We start from the raw sequence: 25,552 nt of genomic DNA, 5'->3' as shown, positions 1-25,552 counted from the left end.
GGTCTGATGAGACCAAGATAAACGTATTTCATTCAAATGGTGTCAAGAGTGTGTGGCAGCAACCAGGTGAAGAGTACAAAGACAAGTGTGTCTTGCCTACAGTCAAGCATGGTGGTGGGAGTGTCATGGTTTGGTTCTGCATGAGTGCTGCCGGCTGTGGGGAGCTACAGTTCATTGAGGGAACCATGAATGCCATCATGTACTATGACATACTAAAGCAGAGCATGATCCCCTCCCTTCAGAACCTGGGCTACAGGGGAGTATTCCAACATGATAACAACCCCAAACACACCTCGAAGACGACCACTGCCTTGCTAAAGAAACTGAGGGTAAAGGTAGCCAAGCATGTCTCCAGACCTAAAGCCTATTAAGCATCTGTGAGGCATCCTCAAATGGAAGGTGGAGGAGCGCAAAGTCTCTAACATCCACCAGCTCCATGATGTCGTCATGGAGGAGTGGAAGAGGATTTTACTGAGAGTTGAAGCAGTGCTGGAAAATAATGGTGGACACACAAAATATTGACACTTTGGGCACAATTTGGCCATTTTCACTTAGGGGTGTACTCACTTTGGCTTCCAGCCGTTTGATTGCTGTATGTTGAGTTATTTTGAGGGCACACCAAATTTACACTGTAATACAAGCCGTACACTGACTACTTCACATTGTATCCAAGTATCATATCTTCAGTGTTGTCCCATGGAAAGATATAATAAAATATTTACAGTCCCTTTTGTAGCAGCACTGTAATTACAACTGCCTGTCCCATTCACTTTAAGGGGTTGTCCAGCAGGATATATTTTTTTTTTTAAATAAGGGGTAGAATAAAATAAAAGCTGCTGTCACTGCTGTTCTGAAGCTTAAAAGTCCCCTGCTGGTCTCCTCTTTCTGGTCCCAGCATAACATGCATGAAATTCCTAGACAAGCCTACATAGCCATTGGCTGCAGCCAGTGATTGACTGAGTAGGCATCTTCTTGCATGTCTTGTGTTTTGTGTTCGAGCTACTATTTCAAGTGGAGACTCATGAGTAGTGTTGATCGTGAATATTCTGATCGCAAATTTTTATCGCGAATATTGGCACTATTAGCTAGAATATAGTGCTATATGTTCGTAATTGCGAATATTCTAGTTTTTTTTTCATCAGTACCCATGATCCCTCACTGCTTCTTGCTTGTGGGCCAATGAGAACGCTGCAATATCTTTGACTTTAGGAGTAGTGTTTATCACGAATTTTTGTATCACAAATTTTTATTGTAAATTTTTATCGCAAATTTTCCGATTGACGATTTTCGCAATTTAAGAAAATAATGATTGGAGATCACGAATTCTCGAATTTGTGAATATATGACGAATATTCGCCCAAATATTCTCAAAATATTGCGAATTACAATATTGTCCCTGCCGCTCATCACTGCTCATGAGTGTCCAAATGTCAGTAGCAGGGATTCAGTGAGGTTAATGGTATTGATGCTGAAAATTAGAGATTCCGTGAATCCTGACAATGAAGACTAGAACATGCCACCTGATCAGTGGTAGTGAGACTCTTGGAACCTCTTCTGAGGTTTAGAATGCAGGATCAACAACAATATCTAAGTGTTGCAATGCCTTCTCAGTTTATTCTTTCATTTCAGCAATCATATCTACTCATTATAAAGGGAAATGTAACACGATGGGTGGATGGGAGCACCACCACAAGGAAAAGGCCAGTGAGATCTCACTCATCCTTCATTCACATTATTGGTGGAGGTGCCAAAGATCTGATCTCCCAACAATCATGATATTGTGGCATATCCTAGCGATATGTCATGACCTTTTAAGATGGGAATACCCTTGTAATGATTGACTCAAATTTGAGTCTTATTTATTAATGATAAAACTGTGTCTTCTTGATAAGAAATGAGTGTCATTTGTTTAAAGAACTGGAAAACCCACAAACAGCTAGCTCTGCTATTAAGGTTTTTTTAATGTTTTTTTTCAATACTTAATAAATGGAAAATGTATATTTCACATGTATCTTTAATGATAATAATAATAATAATAATTATATATATATATATATATATATATATATATATATCAAGTTTTCAGGAGGAAATTATTAATATCATTAAACACGTTTATGTTAAAATTGGACTTTGTGTCCCCCTGTTTAAAGAAGACCTGTCACCTCTCCTGAAACATCTGTTTTAGTAACTAATTGCTTTCCCCTTGCAATAATAATCATTAAGCTTCTGTTTTTTTATATAATTGTATATTGTGCCATTCCTAGTTTATTCCTACTAGAAGGTATATCAATATATTACCAACCCCCTGTCAAAGGGGCATGCCCATGCACAGTACTGATTGGAGAGTGCCAGATAGCAATTTATTCATACACTTCTAGTAGGAATAATAGAGCAATTATACAACATATAGTCCGAAGAATAGATGTTACACTATTTTTATTTATTGTGTAGTACAATTATTTGCTAAAAAAGACATCTCAGTAGAGGTAGACAGGTCCTCTACATTTCTAAAACCTGTTATCAAAATAACTTATGAGGCACAATGTCAGGCAACTTTGTGGATCGGTAGAGAAGCAAACATAATCCTCTATTATGGCATTATACATAAATATCTATATCTATATAACTTTGCTTAGGTCTACACTTTATGTTCTAGAAAAATTGTACTGTTGTCTTATCATCTTTGTGTAACTATCTAAAGAGTTCTGTTATTTCTAAGCTATTGCTCAGGCACAGTATGAGTGGAGACACATTTGGTGTTTCCATATTTTCAGTCATAAATATGCTGACTGCAGCCGCATAAGCTCCTATAATGACTGCATATACATAAGCTTATATTTGATATTCATCACATTAACATAAAAGATTGATCTAAAGATTGTGATATTAGATTGCATCAAAATAAACACTAATTAAAAAAATAAACAATCTCATACCTGAGTGTATAAAGTACTCTTCCATCATTCCATATCCTGAGCATCCTATTAGGAGTAGTTATCCAATGAGCATCAGCTTTCTTTGAGTTGCGAAAAAATGTGTCGGGAATCCAAATCTTGCCAACCATGTTACTGTTAAGTCTAAGCACTTTTATGGTGCTATTGAATTTCAAGCGTCTGTCATACCAGGTTTGTGCAAAAAATATATCAATGGTATATTCCTGAAATAGTAATGATAGATAGATAGATAGATAGATAGATAGATAGATAGATAGATAGATAGATAAAAAGAAAGATAGATAATTGTAATAATAATAATTGTAAACACATAAAATTGCAATTGGTTCAGTTTTAAAATGTCTTTAGTAATTGTATAAGATTTTTATATTGATGGCCTATCCTCAGCATAGGCCATCAATATCTGATTGGCAGGTATTCAACACCCCACGTCTCAGGTTTTTAGCTGTTCTGAAGTAGTTCCAGCATCATAAGTAGGTGACCAAACAACATAGCACCATCCATTGTACAGTATATTGTTACCACTAAACTGAATTGGCGCAGCACTGTACTAACCAGCTCTGTCCACTACACAGTGGAACAATGCTACTTTCACACTAGCATTAATATTTTCCAGTAATGAGTAGGGTCTCAATACTGGAAAAAAAAATTCAGTTTGTCCCTTTTCATTGTCAATGGGGACAAAACGTAACTGGACATAACAGAATGCTCCAAAAGGCATTCTGTTCCGATACCGGAGAGCAAACCGGAGCTGCTGTGCGGAACAAAGGCACGGAACCCCACAGAAGCGCTACGGAGTGCTTCCGTGGTGTTATATCTGTGCCTCATGATCGCAAAAATATAGAACATGTTCTATTTTTTTGCGGTGCAGACAGATCACGGACCGATTCAAGTTGAATGCGTCTCGATCCGTCCTGGCCGCCACACGGACGTTGCCAGTGCATTGGGGACGGCAAATTGCTGTCCCCAATGCACAGAACGCCCGCACAACGGCCGTGTGCCTGACGACTTACTCTGTTTCAATCTGACACGGATATGTTCCCCATTGACTTTCAATGGAGTTTATGACGGATCCGTCTTGGCTATGTTAAAGATAATACAACCAGATCTGTTCATAACAGATGCAGACGGTTGCATTATCAGTAACGGAAGCTTTTTTACTGAACCCTGCCAGATCCAGCAAAAACTATAGTGTGAAAGTAGCCTAAGTTGTGTACTTCTGGTGTCTGAATTAGTTAGGAACTGCAAATTTAAGTCTTGAGGACCACAAGACTTTTATTTTTTTCCCCTTTCTGTCTGAGGACATACTGTTATCCATAATGTTTTTATATTTGTCTACTCAGCTATTTAATGCAGTGGTTTTTGTGGGATAAATTGTTATGTCCATATTTACCCCAAAATGTATGGTTTAATTAATATGATTTTTTTTATAAAGGCAGAATGCAATGCTAAACATCATTCTGTTGTATTTTTTCTCGTATCTGTTTTACGTCTTTACCACTCAAGTGATCACCATCGTGCACCCGCATGCTGAGATGCGGGGATGAGGCTCATACAAAGACATGTACATGGTTTTGCAGGTGTAGGGGCTTGGTTTTAAAATTTTTGATGAAAATATTATATGGTTTCAGCATATGAAAGAATAAAAACAACACTCACCATATTGATAGCATTTACTGGTCCGATACTGTTAACATACATGTCTGTATGTATTACTGTTGGCTTTACTGTTAACAAGAAAAAGTTTAATTATATCAACACTATATATCCCACACAATACATGTCGCTCAATTTGACATAATTCATTCAACCCTTATTTGTCAGAACATATATCTAATTCCATCACATTTTGAACAGTTAGAGAGCCATTTCATGGATTGTCCTTTCTTAAAGCTCCATTTAGATGGGTGGATAATCAAGCCAATTACTGGAAATAAGCGTTGCAAGAGAACTCATTGTCAATAATTGCCCCATGTAAACGTTCTGCCGATCACCCAACAAATAAGCAAAACATTTATATAACACATAAAATCATAGTCTGTCAGCAGAACATCATCCTGTGTAAAGGAATGCCCTGTGAGTAAGAAGTGAATCTATTCTCGTTGTAATTTTATATTGTCACTACCTAAACGTTGCATGCTACCATACTGTATATTTCTTTGTTCTTTTTTACATCTTTACTTGTATACATATACATCTTTATTTACTTGTAGTTTGTCATGAAACAGCTTGGATTACATAAACTAGTGACACTTGTGACGCAGAAATAAATTTGTACAAGTATTTATTACTATTATTATTTGTCATATCATGTATTTTCAGGACACACTCATCTGATCGAGGTGTGCAATTATATTATTTTGTCAATTCATATGTACTTTTGTGGTCTGTCAGTTAGGTTCCATTTTCAATGACTTAATAATACTAACTACCATTTTTTTGATCATGATTTATTTATTTTGGACATTTATACATTTAATTATTAAATGGCTATTTTATATTGATGACAATTAAGACTACAATGTCCTGTGCGCACATGTATACACACAATGGGCATCATTTATCAAAGTGGTGATTCCAGATTACACCTTTCATTTTGAACTGCTCCAAGTTACGCATATACACCCTGTACAGAATTATTAGGCAAATGAGTATTTTGACCACATCATCCTCTTTATGCATGTTGTCTTACTCCAAGCTGTATAGGCTCGAAAGCCTACTACCAATTAAGCATATTAGGTGATGTGCATCTCTGTAATGAGAAGGGGTGTGGTCTAATGACATCAACACCCTATATCAGGTGTACATAATTATTAGGCAACTTCCTTTTCTTTGGCAAAATGGGTCAAAAGAAGGACTTGACAGGCTCAGAAAAGTCAAAAATAGTGAGATATCTTGCAGAGGGATGCAACACTCTTAAAATTGCAAAGTTTCTGAAGCGTGATCATCGAACAATCAAGCGTTTCATTCAAAATAGTCAACAGGGTCGCAAGAAGCGTGTGGAAAAACCAAGGCGCAAAATAACTGCCCATGAACTGAGAAAAGTCAAGCGTGCAGCTGCCAAGATGCCACTTGCCACCAGTTTGGCCATATTTCAGAGCTGCAACATCACTGGAGTGCCCAAAAGCACAAGGTGTGCAATACTCAGAGACATGGCCAAGGTAAGAAAGGCTGAAAGATGACCACCACTGAACAAGACACACAAGCTAAGACGTCAAGACTGGGCCAAGAAATATCTCAAGACTGATTTTTCTAAGGTTTTATGGACTGATGAAATGAGAGTGAGTCTTGATGGGCCCATGGCTGGATTGGTAAAGGGCAGAGAGCTCCAGTCCGACTCAGACGCCAGCAAGGTGGAGGTGGAGTACTGGTTTGGGCTGGTATCATCAAAGATGAGCTTGTGGGGCCTTTTCGGGTTGAGGATGGAGTCAAGCTCAACTCCCAGTCCTACTGCCAGTTTCTGGAAGACACCTTCTTCAAGCAGTGGTACAGGAAGAAGTCTGCATCCTTCAAGAAAAACATGATTTTCATGCAGGACAATTCTCCATCACACGCGTCCAAGTACTCCACAGCGTGGCTGGCAAGAAAGGGTATAAAAGAAGAAAATCTAATGACATGGCCTCCTTGTTCACCTGATCTGAACCCCATTGAGAACCTGTGGTCCATCATCAAATGTGAGATTTACAAGGAGGAAAAACAGTACACCTCTCTGAACAGTGTCTGGGAGGCTGTGGTTGCTGCTGCACGCAATGTTGATGGTGAACAGATCAAAACACTGACAGAATCCATGGATGGCAGGCTTTTGAGTGTCCTTGCAAAGAAAGGTGGCTATATTGGTCACTGATTTGTTTTTGTTTTGTTTTTGAATGTCAGAAATGTATATTTGTGAATGTTGAGATGTTATATTGGTTTCACTGGTAAAAATAAATAATTGAAATGGGTATATATTTGTTTTTTGTTAAGTTGCGTAATAATTATGCACAGTACTAGTCACCTGCACACACAGATATCCCCCTAAAATAGCTAAAACTAAAAACAAACTAAAAACTACTTCCAAAAATATTCAGCTTTGATATTAATGAGTTTTTTGGGTTCATTTAGAGCATGGTTCTTGTTCAATAATAAAATTAATCCTCAAAAATACAACTTGCGTAATAATTCTGCACTCCCTGTACACTCACCTAAAGAATTATTAGGAACACCATACTAATACGGTGTTGGACCCCCTTTTGCCTTCAGAACTGCCTTAATTCTACGTGGCATTGATTCAACAAGGTGCTGATAGCATTCTTTAGAAATGTTGGCCCATATTGATAGGATAGCATCTTGCAGTTGATGGAGATTTGAGGGATGCACATCTAGGGCACGAAGCTCCCGTTCCACCACATTCCAAAGATGCTCTATTGGGTTGAGATCTGGTGACTGTGGGGGCCATTTTAGTACAGTGAACTCATTGTCATGTTCAAGAAACCAATTTGAAATGATTCGAGCTTTGTGACATGGTGCATTATCCTGCTGGAAGTAGCCATCAGAGGATGGATACATGTTCTCATTCTGTTTACACCAAATTCGGACTCTACCATTTGAATGTCTCAACAGAAATCCAGGCAACATTTTTCCAGTCTTCAACAGTCCAATTTTGGTGAGCTCGTGCAAATTGTAGCCTCTTTTTCCTATTTGTAGTGTAGATGAGTGGTACCCGGTGGGGTCTTCTGCTGTAGCCCATCCGCCTCAAGGTTGTGCGTGTTGTGGCTTCACAAATGCTTTGCTGCATACCTCGGTTGTAACGAGTGGTTATTTCAGTCAACGTTGCTCTTCTATCAGCTTGAATCAGTCGGCCCATTCTCCTCTGACCTCTAGCATCCACAAGGCATTTTTGCCCACAGGACTGCCGCATACTGGATGTTTTTCCCTTTTCACGCCATTCTTTGTAAACCCTAGAAATGGTTGTGGGTGAAAATCCCAGTAACTGAGCAGATTGTGAAATACTCAGACCGGCCCGTCTGGCACCAACAGCCATGCCACGCTCAAAATTGCTTAAATCACCTTTCTTTCCCATTCTGACATTCAGTTTGGAGTTCAGGAGATTGTCTTGACCAGGACCACACCCCTAAATGCATTGAAGCAACTGCCATGTGATTGGTTGACTAGATAATTGCATTAATGAGAAATAGAACAGGTGTTCCTAATAATTCTTTAGGTGAGTTAGTGAGTTAGTTGCTATTTATTACCTTGACAAATGATTCTTTGTACACCAAAACGCATTGTTACAGAGATTATCAATAAAAAAGGATTAATTCACCTATCTTTGGTTGTATCTGCGCCTGGAGGTGTCTGAATGTTGTTGTGTGTAGTTTTCCTGCACCCCCACTTTGAAAGTACTTGTTGTTCCTCAAGAGGGTTGCCCCACCGCCCATACACTGAGGACCTAGCCAACACTGTCAGCACCATTGTATTTAACCCTTTCCTGACCAGTGCCGTGTATGTTTGGAAATGAGAGACGTGACTTGTCGCCCAGCACCATACATATATGGTGCTATGATCAGGCAGGTGCATGGGTACAGCTGTCCTGACATCCGAGCCCCTGCTGTATACATTGATGGTCGGCTTGAATCACAAAAAGTGTAATGGCAAGCGATCAAAAAGTTGGGTGTACCCAAAAATGGTACCAATACAACAACACAATAAAAATGAGCCCCTTTAATAAGACAATCACCTAAAAAAAAATATATATATATGGCTTTCAGAAAATAGCAACACAAAAACAAGATTTTTTTTTTTCAAAAAGGCTTTAACTATTTAAAACTTAGGCTACTTTCACACTTGCGTTTGGAGTGGATCCGTCTGGTGTCTGCACAGATGGATCCGCTCCTATAATGCAAACGCTTGCATCCGTTCAGAACGGATCCGTCTGCATAACTGTTTTTTACAGATCTGATTTTTCACTTCGTGAAAACTCAGATCCGACAGTATATTCTAACACAGAGGCGTTCCCATGGTGATGGGGACGCTTCAAGTTAGAATATACTAAAAGAACTGTGTACATGACTGCCCCCTGCTGCCTGGCAGCACCCGATCTCTTACAGGGGGCTGTGATCCGCACAATTATTGTGCGAATCATAGCCCCCTGTAAGAGATCAGGTGCTGCCAGGCAGGAGGGGGCAGACCCCCTCCCTCCTCTGTATTAAATGTGACCAGTGCGGCCCCCCCTCCCTCCCTCCCCAGTATTTATTGTGACCAGTGCGGTCCCCTCCCTCTATATTCATTGGTGGCCAGTGCGGTTTCCCAGTATTAAATATGACCAGTGCGGCCCCCCTCCCTCTATATTCATTGGTGGCCAGTGCGGATTCCCAGTATTAAATGTGACCAGTGCGGCCTCCCCTCTTCGCCCCCCCCTAATTAAAATCACCCCCCCATCTTTGGGGGCAGCGGAGAGTTCCGATCGGAGTCCCAGTTTAATCGCTGGAACTCCGATTGGTTACCATGGCAGCCAAGACGCTATTGCAGTCTTGGCTGCCATGGTTACTTAGCAATAAATAGAAGCATTATACTTACCTGCGAGCTGCGATGTCTGTGACCGGCCGGGAGCTCCTCCTACTGGTAAGTGAAAGACCTTTAACTTACCAGTAGGAGGAGCTCCCGGCCGGTCACAGACATCGCAGCTCGCAGGTAAGTATAATGCTTCTATTTATTGCTAAGTAACCATGGCAGCCAAGACTGCAATAGCGTCTTGGCTGCCATGGTAACCGATCGGAGCCCCAGCAATTAAACTGGGACTCCGATCGGAACTCTCCGCTGCCACCAATGATGGGGGAGGGGGGGTGATTTTAATTAGGGGGGGCAAAGAGGGGAGGCCGCACTGGTCACATTTAATACTGGGAATCCGCACTGGCCACCAATAAATATAGAGGGAGGGGGGCCGCACTGGTCATATTTAATACTGGGAATCCGCACTGGCCACCAATGAATATAGAGGGAGGGGGCCACACTGGTCACAATTAATACTGGGGAGGGAGGGAGGGGGGGCCGCACTGGCCAGCAATGAATATAGAGGTTGGGGGGCCGCACTGGTCACAATTAATACTGGGGAGGGAGGGAGGGGGGGCCGCACTGGCCAGCAATGAATATAGAGGGAGGGGGGGCCGCACTGGTCACATTTAATACTGGGGAGGGAGGGGGGCCGCACTGGCCACCAATGAGTTAAATACAGGGGGGGAGGGGAGGGGGGTCTGCCCCCTGCTGCCTGGCAGCACCTGCCAGGCAGCTGGGGGCAGTCATGTACACAGTTCTCAGTATATTCTAACTTGAAGCGTCCCCATCACCATGGGAACGCCTCTGTGTTAGAATATACAGTCGGATTTGAGTTTCACGATCTAACTCAAATCCGATGGTATATTCAAACATAGAGGCGGTCCCATGGTGATGGGGACGCTTCAAGTTAAAATATACCATCGGATTGGAGAAAACTCTGATCTGATGGTATATTAATAGGGGACTCCTGACTTTACATTGAAAGTCAATGGGGGACGGATCCGTTTGAAATTGCACCATATTGTGTCAACGTCAAACGGATCCATCCCCATTGACTTGCATTGTAAGTCTGGACGGATCCATTTGGCTCCGCACGGCCAGGCGGACACAAAAAAGCTGCAAGCTGCGTTCGGGTGTCCGCCTGCTGAGCGGAACGGAGGCGAAACGGTGCCAAACTGATGCATTCTGAGCGGATCCGCATCCACTCAGAATGCATTGGGGCCGTACGGATCCGTTCGGGGCCGCTTGTGAGAGCCTTCAAACGGAGCTCACACGGAACCCCGAACACAAGTGTGAAAGTAGCCTTAACGAACTATAAATAAATTAAAATAACTAAATTAAAATAACTAAATAAATAAACAAATAAAAACAGTGCCAGAACAGTCATATTTTGTCATCTCACTGTACAAAATGCATAATATTGAGTGATAAAAAAATCGTATGTCCCCCAAAATGGTACTAATTAAAACATCATCTCATCTTGCAAAAAAATGAGCCCACACCTAAGACAATCACCCAAAATTGTTTATAAATATGGCTTTCAGAAAATGGCAATGAAAAAATATGTAAAAAAGGGGCAAAAAAACAAGAAAAAAACTGTATGAAATTGGCATCTCTGTAATTGTACTGACCGGTAAAATAAAGATAATGTGTAATTTTCTCCACATGATGTACGCCACAGTAACAAAACCCAAAAAATCAATGGCAGAATTGCTGCATTTCTTTTTTCTGCTCACACGGAAAAAAACATATGGTTGTCAGAATATAGCTGTACTGGTACCCCGGAGATTGTGCAGTACCAACATGGTGCCCATAAACCAATCCATCAAAATCTGCTCTACAAAAGCCATATCGCGCTCCTTCCCTTCTGAGTCCTGTGTCCTACACCAGTTTACAACCATATATAGAGTGTTACCATATTCAGAAGAATATGGATAACAAATTATGGGGTGATTTTTCTTCTGTTACCCCTGGTGAAAATGAAAAATTTGGGACTGAAGCAGAATATTATTTGAAGAAATTATACTTTTCATTTTTCACAGCCAAGTGTTTCTAAATTCTGTAAAGCGCTTGTGGGGTCAAAGTGCTCAGTACACCCCTTACTAAATTCCTTGAGTTGTGTAGTCTCCAAAATGGGTCAGTTTTTGGGGATTCCACTGTAGGGATACCTCAGGATCTCTTCAAATACAACATTGTACCAAAAAACGGTTTCAACAAAATGTGCCCTCCAAAAACCATATGGCTCTCCTTCCATTCTGACCACTGCTTTGTGCCCTTAGAGAAGTTTTTAATTTGCAGAATCAAGGTAATTCATATTGTGGTTTATTTTGCTGTTAATTATTGCAAGAAAAAATTGATTAACATTAAAAAAATCAGCAAATTAAATTAATTTTGAAATTTCACCTCCATTTTCATTTAATCCCTGTGGAACAAAGTTACATGAGTTTTTAAAATGAGGTCATTTATGGGTGCTTTCTATTATGTAATCCCCTCAAAACCAATTTATAACTGAATTGGTGCTTAAAAAAAATGGTTTTGGACATTTTTTTGGAAAATGTTAAAAATTGCTTCTAAAATTCTTCTAACATCCTAAAAAAGCAAAATAACATTTACAAAATAGTGTCAGCATAAGGCTACTTTCACACTAGCGTTCGGAGCGGATCCGTCTGATGTTTCATCAGACGGATCCGCTCCGATAATGCAGACGTTTGCATCCGTTCAGAACGGATCCGTCTGCATTATTACTTAGAAAATTTTCCAAGTCTGAAAGTAGCCTGAGCGGATCCGTCCAGACTTTACATTGAAAGTCAATGGGGAACGGATCCGCTTGAAGATTGAGCCATATAGTGTCATCTTCAAGCGGATCCGTCCCCATTGACTTACATTGTAAGTGTGGACGGATCCGCTCGCCTCCGCACGGCCAGGCGGACACCCGAACGCTGCAAGCAGCGTTCAGGTGTCCGCTCACTGAGCGGAGCGGAGGCTGAACGCTGGCAGGCGGATGCATTCTCAGTGGATCCGCCTCCACTGAGAATGCATTGGGGCCAGACGGATGCGTTCGGGGCCGCTCGTGAGCCCCTTCAAACGGTGCGCACGAGCGGACACCCGAACGCTAGTGTGAAAGTAGCCTAAAGTAGACATGTGGGGAATGTTGATTGATAACTATTTCTTCAGATATTATGTCTTAAATATAGAGAAATTCAAATTTATAAAATTGTGAATTTTTTTCAAATGTTCTGTAGATTGTGAATTTTTTTATAAATAAAGGAAAAAATGTTGACCCAAATTGATCAGAAACATACAATGTGTCACTAGAAAATAACTTCAGAATCGGTAAAACCATTCCAAAGTTATTACCACATAAATTGACACATGTAAGATTTGCTAAAATAGGCCTGTGCAGATAGGTGGAAACTACATACTGTAGGTTGGGCTAGAAGGGAATAAAGGTAAACTACTAGTGCTGTGTTTAGGATTGCACAACACACAATGGTGAGTATAATCTTCCTGTTTTGAAAACAAATTAATCCTATTATACTACCCTATGAGTGCCTGTTCCCTTCTTCTCTTGCCCCTACTGAACCAATTAATCTGTTTGGAGTCGAACAATTATAGTAGTGATTATTCATCCCCATACAAAAAGATGATTGTTCTATGCAGATATAGCTTAAATGAGCTGGCAATGATCATGAATAGAGATGACAAAGCAAAGGACATTATGAATAAAGATACAGACACTACAAATAAGACAGTAGAGAACACCACCACACACAGCTGCCTCCGTTCTTGATGTCCCTGGATGCTAAGCAATGTGGCTAATAATGTGTATGTGTATAAAGTATATCCAGAGTCCACCAATATACAGTCTATTGGATCTACTCTTCTAACCAACTCACATCCAGTACCTGACCATTACTACATGTACATATAGAGACTCATGCATAAACAGCATATATTATCTACTGGTAATACAATTGCAGACTACAATTATCTATATGTACACATATAAAGTCTACTGGGATATTATACTTATATACAGTGGGATGCGAAAGTTTGGGCAACCTTGTTAATCGTCATGATTTTCCTGTATAAATCGTTGGTTGTTACGATAAAAAATGTCAGTTAAATATATCATATAGGAGACACACACAGTGATATTTGAGAAGTGAAATGAAGTTTATTGGATTTACAGAAAGTGTGCTATAATTGTTTAAACAAAATTAGGCAGGTGCATAAATTTGGGCACTGTTGTCATTTTATTGATTCCAAAACCTTTAGAACTAATTATTGGAACTCAAATTGGCTTGGTAAGCTCAGTGACCCCTGACCTACATACACAGGTGAATCCAATTATGAGAAAGAGTATTTAAGGGGGTCAATTGTAAGTTTCCCGCCTCTTTTAATTTTCTCTGAAGAGTAGCAACATGGGGGTCTCAAAACAACTCTCAAATGACCTGAAGACAAAGATTGTTCACCATTATGGATAGGGGAAGGATACAGAAAGCTGTCTCAGAGATTTCAGCTGTCTGTTTCCACAGTTAGGAACATATTGAGGAAATGGAAGACCACAGGCTCAGTTCAATTTAAGGCTCGAAGTGACAGACCAAGAAAAATCTCGGATAGACAGAAGCGACGAATGGTGAGAACAGTCAGAGTCAACCCACAGACCAGCACCAAAGACCTACAACATCATCTTGCTGCAGATGGAGTCACTGTGCATCATTCAACCATTCGGCGCACTTTACACAAGGAGGTGCTGTATGCGAGAGTGATGCAGAGGAAGCCTTTTCTCCCCCCACAGCACAAAAAGTGCCATTTGAGGTGGGCTAAAGCACATTTGGACAAGCCAGCTTCATTTTGGAATAAGGTGCTGTGGACTGATGAAACTAAAATTTAGTTATTTGGCCATAACAAGGGGCGTTATGCATGGAGGAAAAATAACGCAGCATTCCAAGAAAAACACCTGCTACCTACAGTAAAATATGGTGGTGGTTCCATCATGCTGTGGGGCTGTGTGGCCAGTGCAGGGACTGGGAATCTTGCAAAGTTGAGGGACGCATGGATTCCACTCAGTATCAGCAGATTCTGGAGACCAATGTCCAGGTTTCAGTGACAAAGCTGAAGCTGCGCCGGGGCTGGATCTTTCAACAAGACAACGACCCTAAACTCTGCTCAAAATCCACTAAGGCATTTATGCAGAGGAACAAGTACAACGTTCTTGAATGGCCATCTAAGTCCCCAGACCTGAATATAATTGAAAATCTGTGGTGTGACTTAAAGAGAGCTGTCCATGCTCAGAAGCCATCAAACCTGAATGAACTAAAGATGTTTTGTAAAGAGGAATGGTCCAAAATACCTTCAACCAGAATCCAGACTCTCATTGGAACCTACAGGAAGCGTTTAGAGGCTGTAATTTCTGCAAAAGGAGGATCTACTAAATATTGATTTTATTTATTTTTTGTGGTGCCCAAATTTATGCACCTACCTAATTTTGTTTAAACAATTATAGCACACTTTCTGTAAAGCCAATAAACTTCATTTCACTTCTCAAATATCACTGTGTGTGTCTCCTATATGATATATTTAACTGACATTTTTTATCGTAACAACCAACGATTTATACAGGAAACTCATGATGATTAACAAGGTTGCCCAAACTTTCGCATCCCACTGTACATACCCACATAAACACACATATAACTTAGCTTGCTGCTGAAGTACTGTTGATCTAAGGGGGTCCAGGAAGGGAAGAGAGAGCCCAACTCCCAAGTTTTACCTATATGTTCCTGTGTCCCAGCCCCCCACCATAGACTCCACCCTGTGACCACCCAAATATCTTCCCCCATCTCTTGGCCAAGAGAATGTTGTTCAACTGTTTTTACAATGTGCCCTTCATGCCTTGGATATGCTAACAAAGGGCATAATGACCAAATAGCTACTGGCCATACCAATATCACTGAATGGGTGAATACCACTGGATATCAATATACACTATATCCAATTATTAGGCATATTTGTGTGGTCATCAGGCTGAGTTTCTGGCTAAGAGTCATATTTTCCTGTAACAAGGCATCACCCCTCTGTCTTCTGTTTACACTAAAGGGAAATTTCAAAAATCTGCAGCACTCGCCGGTAGTTGGTGAAAAATTGGTGATTTATTCACTCAAGCAGCTAGAATACAGCGATGTTTCGACCTTGGTTGGTCTTTCTGGAAAAGTTGGGACCCCCAGCCAGGATCCCTATCTGCGTGCAACATCTGGCTTGCAAGCCTCTTCACTGGTCTGTACCCAAATGTGTGGGATGAGTAGTGCTGCCAATCTTTGAGTTTTTCTACACTAAAGGGAAGACAGAAAACCCCTAAAAATGGTCTTTTAAGAACCAGTGGAAAGGGACAGAGGACATTAATGAAAGCTGTTATTATAAGGTATATACAGATCTTTTGGCAATCGTTGACAGACTAACTTAGGTAGATATGCCTAGCTCTTATAAACCAGCAAATAACAAAAAAAATATGACCATTACACTTTAATGAAGACCGCACTGTATAGTCGGTTTTCATTGTTAATGGCCGCACAACACTTTTAAACAGGGGCTGTTGCTGGCAGAATATTAATCAGCTCTGGCATACCCACTTCTCCAACCCAGCGCTCTCTTGCCCTACAGGTGGGAGCCCTTCTTCTGCCATCTGCTATTCCTCCCTTTCCACATCATGTAATATGAGAATATGTCAGGTACATCCATCTCCTCCTCTCTCTGAATCTTACTGACTTTTCTAGGACATGGAGACTTTGAAAAATGATTTGGAAGAAGTAAAGCCAGCAAAAGATGAGGATTGTCATCATTAAGACCTGCCCCCCCCCTAAGGGGTGGAGACTGGCTGGTATTGGTTGGCATGCTGGCACTGGAATAATAAAGACTTCCATCTTATTTGTATTTAATTACATATCTTAGTTCACGGCTGATGTAGGAATAAGTATATGTAGTAATAAATAAATAAAACCAACGCAGAATAAGTCTCCCTGCACTCTCCCTGTACAATATTCTTCTATTAATGGTTTTCAGCAACAATGTCCCTTTGGGGACCACAAGGGAGGTTTTTTTTTAGGGGATGGCTACTTGCCGATTAGCTGGCTGCACAGCATTATAAGTGATTTTGCATTCCCGGGTTTGTATCCTCTACACTTAGCTTCCCTTTGTAACACTTGCAGCCGCCGTTTTAGGAAAAACTGATTTGACAAAGCGCGAGAAAATTCAGATTTGTTTCGAATTCAAAGTTTTCCTAAATTTCTCACCAAATTCTGCTTTGAATTCCTCACTTTATTCAGCACTTATCAGGAATGAACAGTTTATTCATGATTATTACTGCCCTGTGTATCATCCCATGTAAATGGACCCTTGGGTTCTATTCACACTGTATTCGTAGGCACACCCACAAACTCTAGAAAAACTGACTTAAAATATTCCCCTCATGATAAATCCCCCCTTCCCCATTTATTTGTGTTTGGATTTTTATTTTTTTTATCTTATGCTAGCCTGCATATTGAGTTGTCCACCTGTAATCTATCGATTAGATATAACTGACAATCCTTCCTAGACAAGCAAAAATAATTCATGTAGAACAAGTAATGGAATATATTACATAACCTAGCATTTTTTGTTAATCATATTACTTGTTGAACAGTACTCCTGAATACTTCATACCTCCAATATCAGGCCTGAGCTTGTTGTCATAACCCTTTAAAAGTCCGTTTAGAATAGATGTAACATCATTATCGTGGAATTTTCCCGTCAACAGCCATGTTTTATTAGATGGTGCATCTTCATAATCTTCATCTTCTTTTTGAACCGAACTACAGATAAAGAATACATAATCCAAATTTATGTTAATATATATAAATATTCAAAACCTCATTAATATGTTCTATTCATTTGGAAATAGTGATACAATACAATATCAGCCCCTTAAATACCATATCACTATAATGGCACTAAAAGCAGGAATACATATATATATGTTCCAGACCACAAAATCCTCAAATAGCAGTATCCAAATAGCAAGGCAGCACATAGGTCTTAGGCCTAGTTCACACGAAGGTATGGCTTTTATAGTTTTTTGCGGTCTGTTTTTCACGGATCCGTTGTTCCGTTTTTGAGTTCCGTTGTGTTTCGGTTCCGTTTTTCCGTTCCGTTTTTCCGTATGGCATATACAGTATACAGTAATTACATAGAAAAAATTGGGCTGGGCATAACATTTCCAATTGATGGTTCAGCAAAAACGGAACAGATATGGAAGACATACGGATACATTTCCGTATGTGTTCCTTTTTTTTGCGGACCCATTGACTTTAATGGAGCCACGGAACGTGATTTGCGGCCAAATATAGGACATGTTCTATCTTTCAATGGAACGGAAAAACGGAAATACGGAAACGGAATGCATACGGAACACATTCCGTTTTTTTTGCGGAACCATTGAAATGAATGGTTCCGTATATGGACCGTATACGGAACACAAAAAAACGGCCCGTACACCCGCAAAAAAAACGTTCATGTGAACTAGGCCTTAGTGAAAAAGTGTGGATCCTTTATTTCAGCCCAATGCAACGTTTCAGCTCTTCAATGGAGTTTGCGTGACTGAAAAACTGAACTGAACAGAATGGAATGCTCCAAAATGCATTCCTTTCTGTTTAGTTGAATTCCCAAACCACAACATGTTGTAGTTTTCTTTCAGTCCTGGGATGCGGAGCAAAACGGATCCGGCATGACCCCCAATGCAAGTCAATGGGGATGGATCCGTTTTCTCTGCCACAATCTGCCACAATAGAAAACAGATCTGTCCTCTATTGACTTTCAATGGAGTTCATGACGGATCTGTCTTGGCTATGTTAAATACAATACAAACGGACCCGTTCATAACGAATGCAGGTGGTTGTACTATCAGTAATGGAAGCGTTTTTTCTGAACCCTGCCAGATTCACAAAAACACTAGTGTGAAAGTAGCCTTAGTACATATACTCTTCAGGATCCCACTTCAAACACTGGGGTTTGTGAAGTACAGCTTACATGGTTTGGGAAAGTTCTAATAAAGGACATGTAATGTGTTTTTGAGTAAGCATTTATTAAAATCTACACTGCGTGCAGAATTATTAGGCAAATGAGTATTTTGACCACATCATCCTCTTTATGCATGTTGTCTTACTCCAAGCTGTATAGGCTCGAAAGCCTACTACCAATTAAGCATATTAGGTGATGTGCATCTCTGTAATGAGAAGGGGTGTGGTCTAATGACATAAACACCCTATATTAGTTGTGCATAATTATTAGGCAACTTCCTTTCCTTTGGCAAAATGGGTCAAAAGAAGGACTTGACAGGCTCAGAAAAGTCAAAAATAGTGAGATATCTTGCAGAGGGATGCAGCACTCTTAAAATTGCAAAGCTTCTGAAGCGTGATCATCGAACAATCAAGCGTTTCATTCAAAATAGTCAACAGGGTCGCAAGCAGCGTGTTGAAAAACCAAGGTGCAAAATAACTGCCCATGAACTGAGAAAAGTCAAGCGTGCAGCTGCCAAGATGCCACTTGCCACCAGTTTGGCCATATTTCAGAGCTGCAACATCACTGGAGTGCCCAAAAGCACAAGGTGTGCAATACTCAGAGACATGGCCAAGGTAAGAAAGGCTGAAAGACGACCACCACTGAACAAGACACACAAGCTGAAACGTCAAGACTGGGCCAAGAAATATCTCAAGACTGATTTTTCTAAGGTTTTATGGACTGATGAAATGAGAGTGAGTCTTGATGGGCCAGATGGATGGGCCCGTGGCTGGATTGGTAAAGGGCAGAGAGCTCCAGTCCGACTCAGACGCCAGCAAGGTGGAGGTGGAGTACTGGTTTGGGCTGGTATCATCAAAGATGAGCTTGTTGGGCCTTTTCGGGTTGAGGATGGAGTCAAGCTCAACTCCCAGTCCTACTGCCAGTTTCTGGAAGACACCTTCTTCAAGCAGTGGTACAGGAAGAAGTCTGCATCCTTCAAGAAAAACATGATTTTCATGCAGGACAATGCTCCATCACACGCGTCCAAGTACTCCACAGCGTGGCTGGCAAGAAAAGGTATAAAAGAAGAAAATCTAATGACATGGCCTCCTTGTTCACCTGATCTGAACCCCATTGAGAACCTGTGGTCCAGCATCAAATGTGAGATTTACAAGGAGGGAAAACAGTACACCTCACTGAACAGTGTCTGGGAGGCTGTGGTTGCTGCTGCACGCAATGTTGATGGTGAACAGATCAAAACACTGACAGAATCCATGGATGGCAGGCTTTTGAGTGTCCTTGCAAAGAAAGGTGGCTATATTGGTCACTGATTTGTTTTTGTTTTGTTTTTGAATGTCAGAAATGTATATTTGTGAATGTTGAGATGTTATATTGGTTTCACTGGTAAAAATAAATAATTGAAATGGGTATATATTTGTTTTTTGTTAAGTTGCCTAATAATTATGCACAGTAATAGTCACCTGCACACACAGATATCCCCCTAAAATAGCTAAAACTAAAAACAAACTAAAAACTACTTCCAAAAATATTCAGCTTTGATATTAATGAGTTTTTTGGGTTCATTGAGAACATGGTTGTTGTTCAATAATAAAATTAATCCTCAAAAATACAACTTGCCTAAGAATTCTGCACTCCCTGTATACACTAAGGGCTCGTTCACACGACCGTTCCATTTTTTGTGGTCCGCAAATTGCGGATCCGCAAAAAATGCATGCTGCCCACGTGCCTACTGCAATTTGCGAAATGGAACAGGAGGCCCATTATAGAGATGCCTATTCTTGTCCGCAAAACGGACAAGAATAGGACATGTCTCATAATTTTTGCAGGGTCACGGAACGGAGCAACAGATGTGGACAGCAAACAGAGTGCTGTCCACATCTTTTGCGGACACATTGAAATGAATGGTTCCGTATACGGAATCAAAATATGGTCCGTATACGGAACGCAAAAAACGTTTGTGTGCATGAGCCCTAATGTAACTGCTGAGGCGCTGCTTTTTGTTGCCTCTCATCTTCCCTGCATTTTAGTGAAAGAGACAGAGTAAAGGGAGTGCCCTGTGTGAAGAGTACTATAGGATACGCAAGACTGCTTTTTGTATCTCAGAAAAATATATGCTACTTAGCAGATTTTTCTTCTGCTGGAAAGCTCATTTGCATATTGATGGGTTTCAGGGAAAGATATTCAAATTAACTTTTTCTAGCAAATAGGAAAATAAATCTGAGCCTTCCTCATTCCACCAGTGATCTTACTGTCTCCTAAAGTCTCCTGATGTGTCTGGGATTCGAACCCACAACCTCCAATGTATAAGTGTATCAGAGGCAAAGCATTTACCCACACAGCCAAAAAGGCTGCATTGCAACTGATTGAAAAAATATGAGACTACTACTGTTATAGCTGGCTAAGTGTACATCTATACACATGACAGCTGCCCCAACACACCCACCTGATACTGGCACATGGGGGGGGAGAGAGGCACTTGATACTGACACCTGGGGGGGAAGGGGGGGTTGGCACCTGATACTGGCACATGGGGGGGAGAGGCACTTGATACTGGCCCCTGGGGGGGAGGGGGGTTGGCACCTGATACTGGCACCTGGGGGGGAGAGGGGTTGGCACCTGATACTGGCACATGGGGGGGAGAGGCACTTGATACTGGCACCTGGGGGGGAGGGGGGTTGGCACCTGATACTGGCACCTGGGGGGGAGGGGGGTGGGGCACCTGATACTGGCACATGGGGGGGAGAGGCACTTGATACTGGCACTTTTATGTGTGCGGGGAAGATGGCACTATGATACTGGGACATGGGGGGGAGGAGAGAGGCACTTGATACTGGCATGTGAAGGGGGGGTTGGCACTTGATACTGGCACATGGGTGGGTTTGACATTATGATACTGGCACATGGGGGGGAGAGAGGCACTTGATACTGGCACTTTTTTGGGGGGGGAGATGGCACTATGATACTGGGACATGGGGGGGAAGAGAGAGGCACTTGATACGGGCATGTGAAGGGGGGGTTGGCACTATGATACTGGCACATGGGGGGTGGAAAGGAGAGAGGCACTTGATACTGGCACATTGGGGGGGAGATGGCACTATGATACTGGGACATGTGGGGGGGAGGAGAGAGGCACTTGATACTGGCACATGATGGGGGGGCATCTATGGGGACACTTACTGGCACATTATTGGGGGGCATTATGGGGGACACTAGGCCGGCAGCCTATCAGAGGCCGGACACTGAGGGGCATCTACTGGGGCACTATATATGGGGCATTTTATACTGGTACATTATGGGGGGCACTAGCAGGAAGGGGGGAGAGGAGCACTATGGGGGAATTTACTGGGGGGCACTATATAGGGGTATTTTATACTGGGACATTATGGGGGCACTATGGGGACATTAGCTCAACTGGGGGCATTACAAGGGGGTATTTTTGCACTGTCACATAAGGAGAATTATTACTACTGGGGGGGCATTATAGTGGGCTTTATTACTCCCCCATGGTATGACCCCCTAGTAGCAGCACCAGCCTCTCCCTGCTCTGCTATCCCTCTGCCCCTTCTCCAAATCCTTATTATGAAATCTTTCTCATTAGGATAAAGCACAACATCAGCTCCGCCGAGCCCCCGGCCAAGTGTTGAAATGGTGTCCGAGATCCCCAAGGGCCAAGTAACTGTAAGTTTTCATATGAAATATATTTATGTTATACACATATAGCATCCACTGTGCCACACAATATACAGTATACTGCTACACTGTGCCAAAGGAGTGGGGTTTACACAGGAGGAGGGAGGTGCGAAGCACGCTGGAGGGGCCCTTACAAATATTTGCTGCGGGGCCCAGTCACTTCTAGTTACGCCCCTGCTAGGCAGCCTCCATAATAGAAGAAAAAGGACAATTTTGTCTGCTCTGTTCTGCTAAAGAGTATCCACCAGACAACACGTATATATTTCATAAATCTATAAAAAAAAACATGTTAGTCTCGTTCATGCCTATTTCCAGGGCAATCAGAGCATAATTGATTTGGATGAAAAACAAATTTTTGGAAAAATATGGCAAATTGGTCAAGAAATGAATTAAAAAATATATTTTCTATGTTTACCAATTTGTGCCTCTCCAACTGTTATAAAACTACAACTCTCATCATGCCCTGATGGCTGCAGGCTGTTGGAACATGATGGAATTTGTAGTTTTGCAGACGTTTCAGAGTCACAGGTAGGTAAACATAAGTCTACAGAATAGTAAGAGGCACTGTAGTGAAATAAAAGCTGTGCTATTATTGGTTGTTATGGGCAACAAACTGTCTTTTAGACAGCACATGCAGGGAGATGAGAGGCAGATTGAAATGTAGGGAAAATGTAAGATCCAACAGACTCTTTGCAAAGGGGCGCTCCCAAAACAGGTGCAAATATTTCTTCCATGAATCGGCAACTGGGGCAGTAGGGGGTTTTGCAAAGTTTGCAGACATTACTTAATTGTTAGGGCGGCTGTACATATTCAATAGCTGTTGGCCAAACGATCAGCTATCTCTCCCGACTATGAATAAATTCAAATTGAAAAATCTCCAGTACTCTGCAAAATCTTCATTTATTATGCTCACTGTTTCTGACATAGCATGACTTATCCTTAACCACCTCCGGACCGCCTAACGCAGATTCGCGTTCCGGAGGTGGCAGCGCTGCGCACAATCACGCATATACGCGTCATCTCGCGAGACGCAAGATTTCCTGTAAACGCGCGCACACAGGCGCGCGCGCTCACAGGAACGGAAGGTAAGAGAGTTGATCTCCAGCCTGCCAGCGGCGATCGTTCGCTGGCAGGCTGGAGATGTGTTTTTTTTAACCCCTAACAGGTATATTAGACGCTGTTTTGATAACCCCACATGTGACCCCACTGCTACCTGGTCCTCTGGTGGTCCCCTTTGTTTGGATCGACTACCAGAGGACACAGGTAGCTCAGTAATATGTTGCACCAAGCACCACTACACTACACCCCCCCTGTCACTTATTAACCCCTTATTCACCCTTGATCACCCCTGATCACCCCTGATCACCCCATATAGACTCCCTGATCACCCCCCTGTCATTGATAACCCCCTGTAAGGCTCCATTCAGAGGTCCGTATGAATTTTACAGATCCACTGATAGATGGATCGGATCCGCAAAACACATACGGACGTCTGAATGCAGCCTTACAGGGGAGTGATCAATGACGGAGGTGATCACCCCATATAGACTCCCTGATCACCCCCCTGTCATTGATTACCCCCCGTCATTGATCACACCCCTGTAAAGCTCCATTCAGATGTCCGCATGATTTTTACGGATCCACTGATAGATGGATCGGATCCGCAAAACGCATACGGACGTCTGAATGGAGCCTTACAGGGGCGTGATCAATGACTGTGGTGATCACCCCATATAGACTCCCTGATCACCCCCCTGTCATTGATTACCCCCCTGTCATTGATCAACCCCCTGTAAAGCTCCATTCAGATGTCCGCATGATTTTTACGGATTCACTGATAGATGGATCGGATCCGCAAAACACATACAGGCGTCTCCCTGGAGCCTTCCAGGGGGGTGATCACCCCATATAGACTCCCTGATCACCCCCATGTCATTGATCACCCCCCCCTGTCATTGATCACCCCCCTGTCAGGCTGCATTCAGATGTCCGTATGATTTTTACGGATCCACGGATACATGGATGGGATCCGCAAAACACATACGGACATCTGAATGGAGCCTTACAGGGGGGTGATCAATGGCAGGGGGGTGATCACCCCATATAGACTCTCTGATCACCCCCCTGTCATTGATCACCCCCCCTGTCATTGATCACCCCCCCCCCTGTCATTGATCACCCCTCTGTAAGGCTCCATTCAGACATTTTTTTGGCCCAAGTTAGCGGAATTATTTTTTTTTTTTCTTACAAAGTCTCATATTCCACTAACTTGTGTCAAAAAATTAAATCTCACATGAACTCACCATACCCCTCACGGAATCCAAATGCGTAAAATTTTTTAGACATTTATATTCCAGACTTCTTCTCACGCTTTAGGGCCCCTAGAATGCCAGGGCAGTATAAATACCCCACATGTGACCCCATTTCGGAAAGAAGACACCCCCAGGTATTTCGTGAGGGGCATATTGAGTCCATGAAAGATTGAAATTTTTGTCCCAAGTTAGCGGAAAGGGAGACTTTGTGAGAAAAAAATAAAAAATATCAATTTCCGCTAACTTGTGCCAAAAAAAAAAAAATTCTATGAACTCGCCATGCCCCTCATTGAATACCTTGGGGTGTCTTCTTTCCAAAATGGGGTCACATGTGGGGTATTTATACTGCCCTGGCATTCTAGGGGCCCCAAAGCGTGAGAAGAAGTCTGGTATCCAAATGTCTAAAAATGCCCTCCTAAAAGGAATTTGGGCACCTTTGCGCATCTAGGCTGCAAAAAAGTGTCACACATCTGGTATCGCCGTACTCAGGAGAAGTTGGGGAATGTGTTTTGGGGTGTCATTTTACATATACCCATGCTGGGTGAGAGAAATATCTTGGTCAAATGCCAACTTTGTATAAAAAAATTGGAAAAGGTGTCTTTTGCCAAGATATTTCTCTCACCCAGCATGGGTATATGTAAAATGACACCCCAAAACACATTCCCCAACTTTTCTTGAATACGGCGATACCACATGTGTGACACTTTTTTGCAGCCTAGGTGGGCAAAGGGGCCCACATTCCAAAGAGCACCTTTAGGATTTCACAGGTCATTTACCTACTTACCACACATTAGGGCCCCTGGAAAATGCCAGGGCAGTATAACTACCCCACAAGTGACCCCATTTTGGAAAGAAGACACCCCAAGGTATTCCGTGAGGGGCATGGCGAGTTCCTAGAATTTTTTATTTTTTGTCACAAGTTAGTGGAAAATGATGATTTTTTTTTTTTTTTTTTCTTACAAAGTCTCATATTCCACTAACTTGTGACAAAAAATAAAAAATTCTAGG

The 25,552-nt window shown here is 41.9% G+C and overlaps 1 protein-coding gene across 6 annotated transcripts in view; it reads right to left on the bottom strand.

Moving 5' to 3' along the window:
• GABRG2 (gamma-aminobutyric acid type A receptor subunit gamma2) overlaps positions 1-25,552 on the bottom strand; it is a 288,951-nt gene that overhangs the window by 135,236 nt on the left and 128,163 nt on the right. For 5 of the 6 annotated variants that reach the window (XM_040442018.1, XM_040442026.1, XM_040442036.1 and 2 more), the window contains exons 1-3: positions 17,190-17,325; positions 4,617-4,684; positions 2,940-3,160 (exon numbers count right to left, since the gene is read on the bottom strand). In XM_040442018.1, the coding sequence (XP_040297952.1) occupies positions 2,940-3,160; positions 4,617-4,658 (263 nt within the window). In that variant the 5' untranslated portion in view covers positions 4,659-4,684; positions 17,190-17,325. Of the gene's footprint in view, positions 1-2,939; positions 3,161-4,616; positions 4,685-17,189; positions 17,339-25,552 lie in introns of those variants that run through there. The other variant, XM_040442009.1, reaches the window with a different exon arrangement.

This window comes from Bufo bufo, chromosome 1 (genome assembly GCF_905171765.1).
Source record: "Bufo bufo chromosome 1, aBufBuf1.1, whole genome shotgun sequence".
Lineage (NCBI taxonomy): Eukaryota > Metazoa > Chordata > Amphibia > Anura > Bufonidae > Bufo > Bufo bufo.
This window is presented reverse-complemented; position numbering and strand designations above follow the sequence as displayed.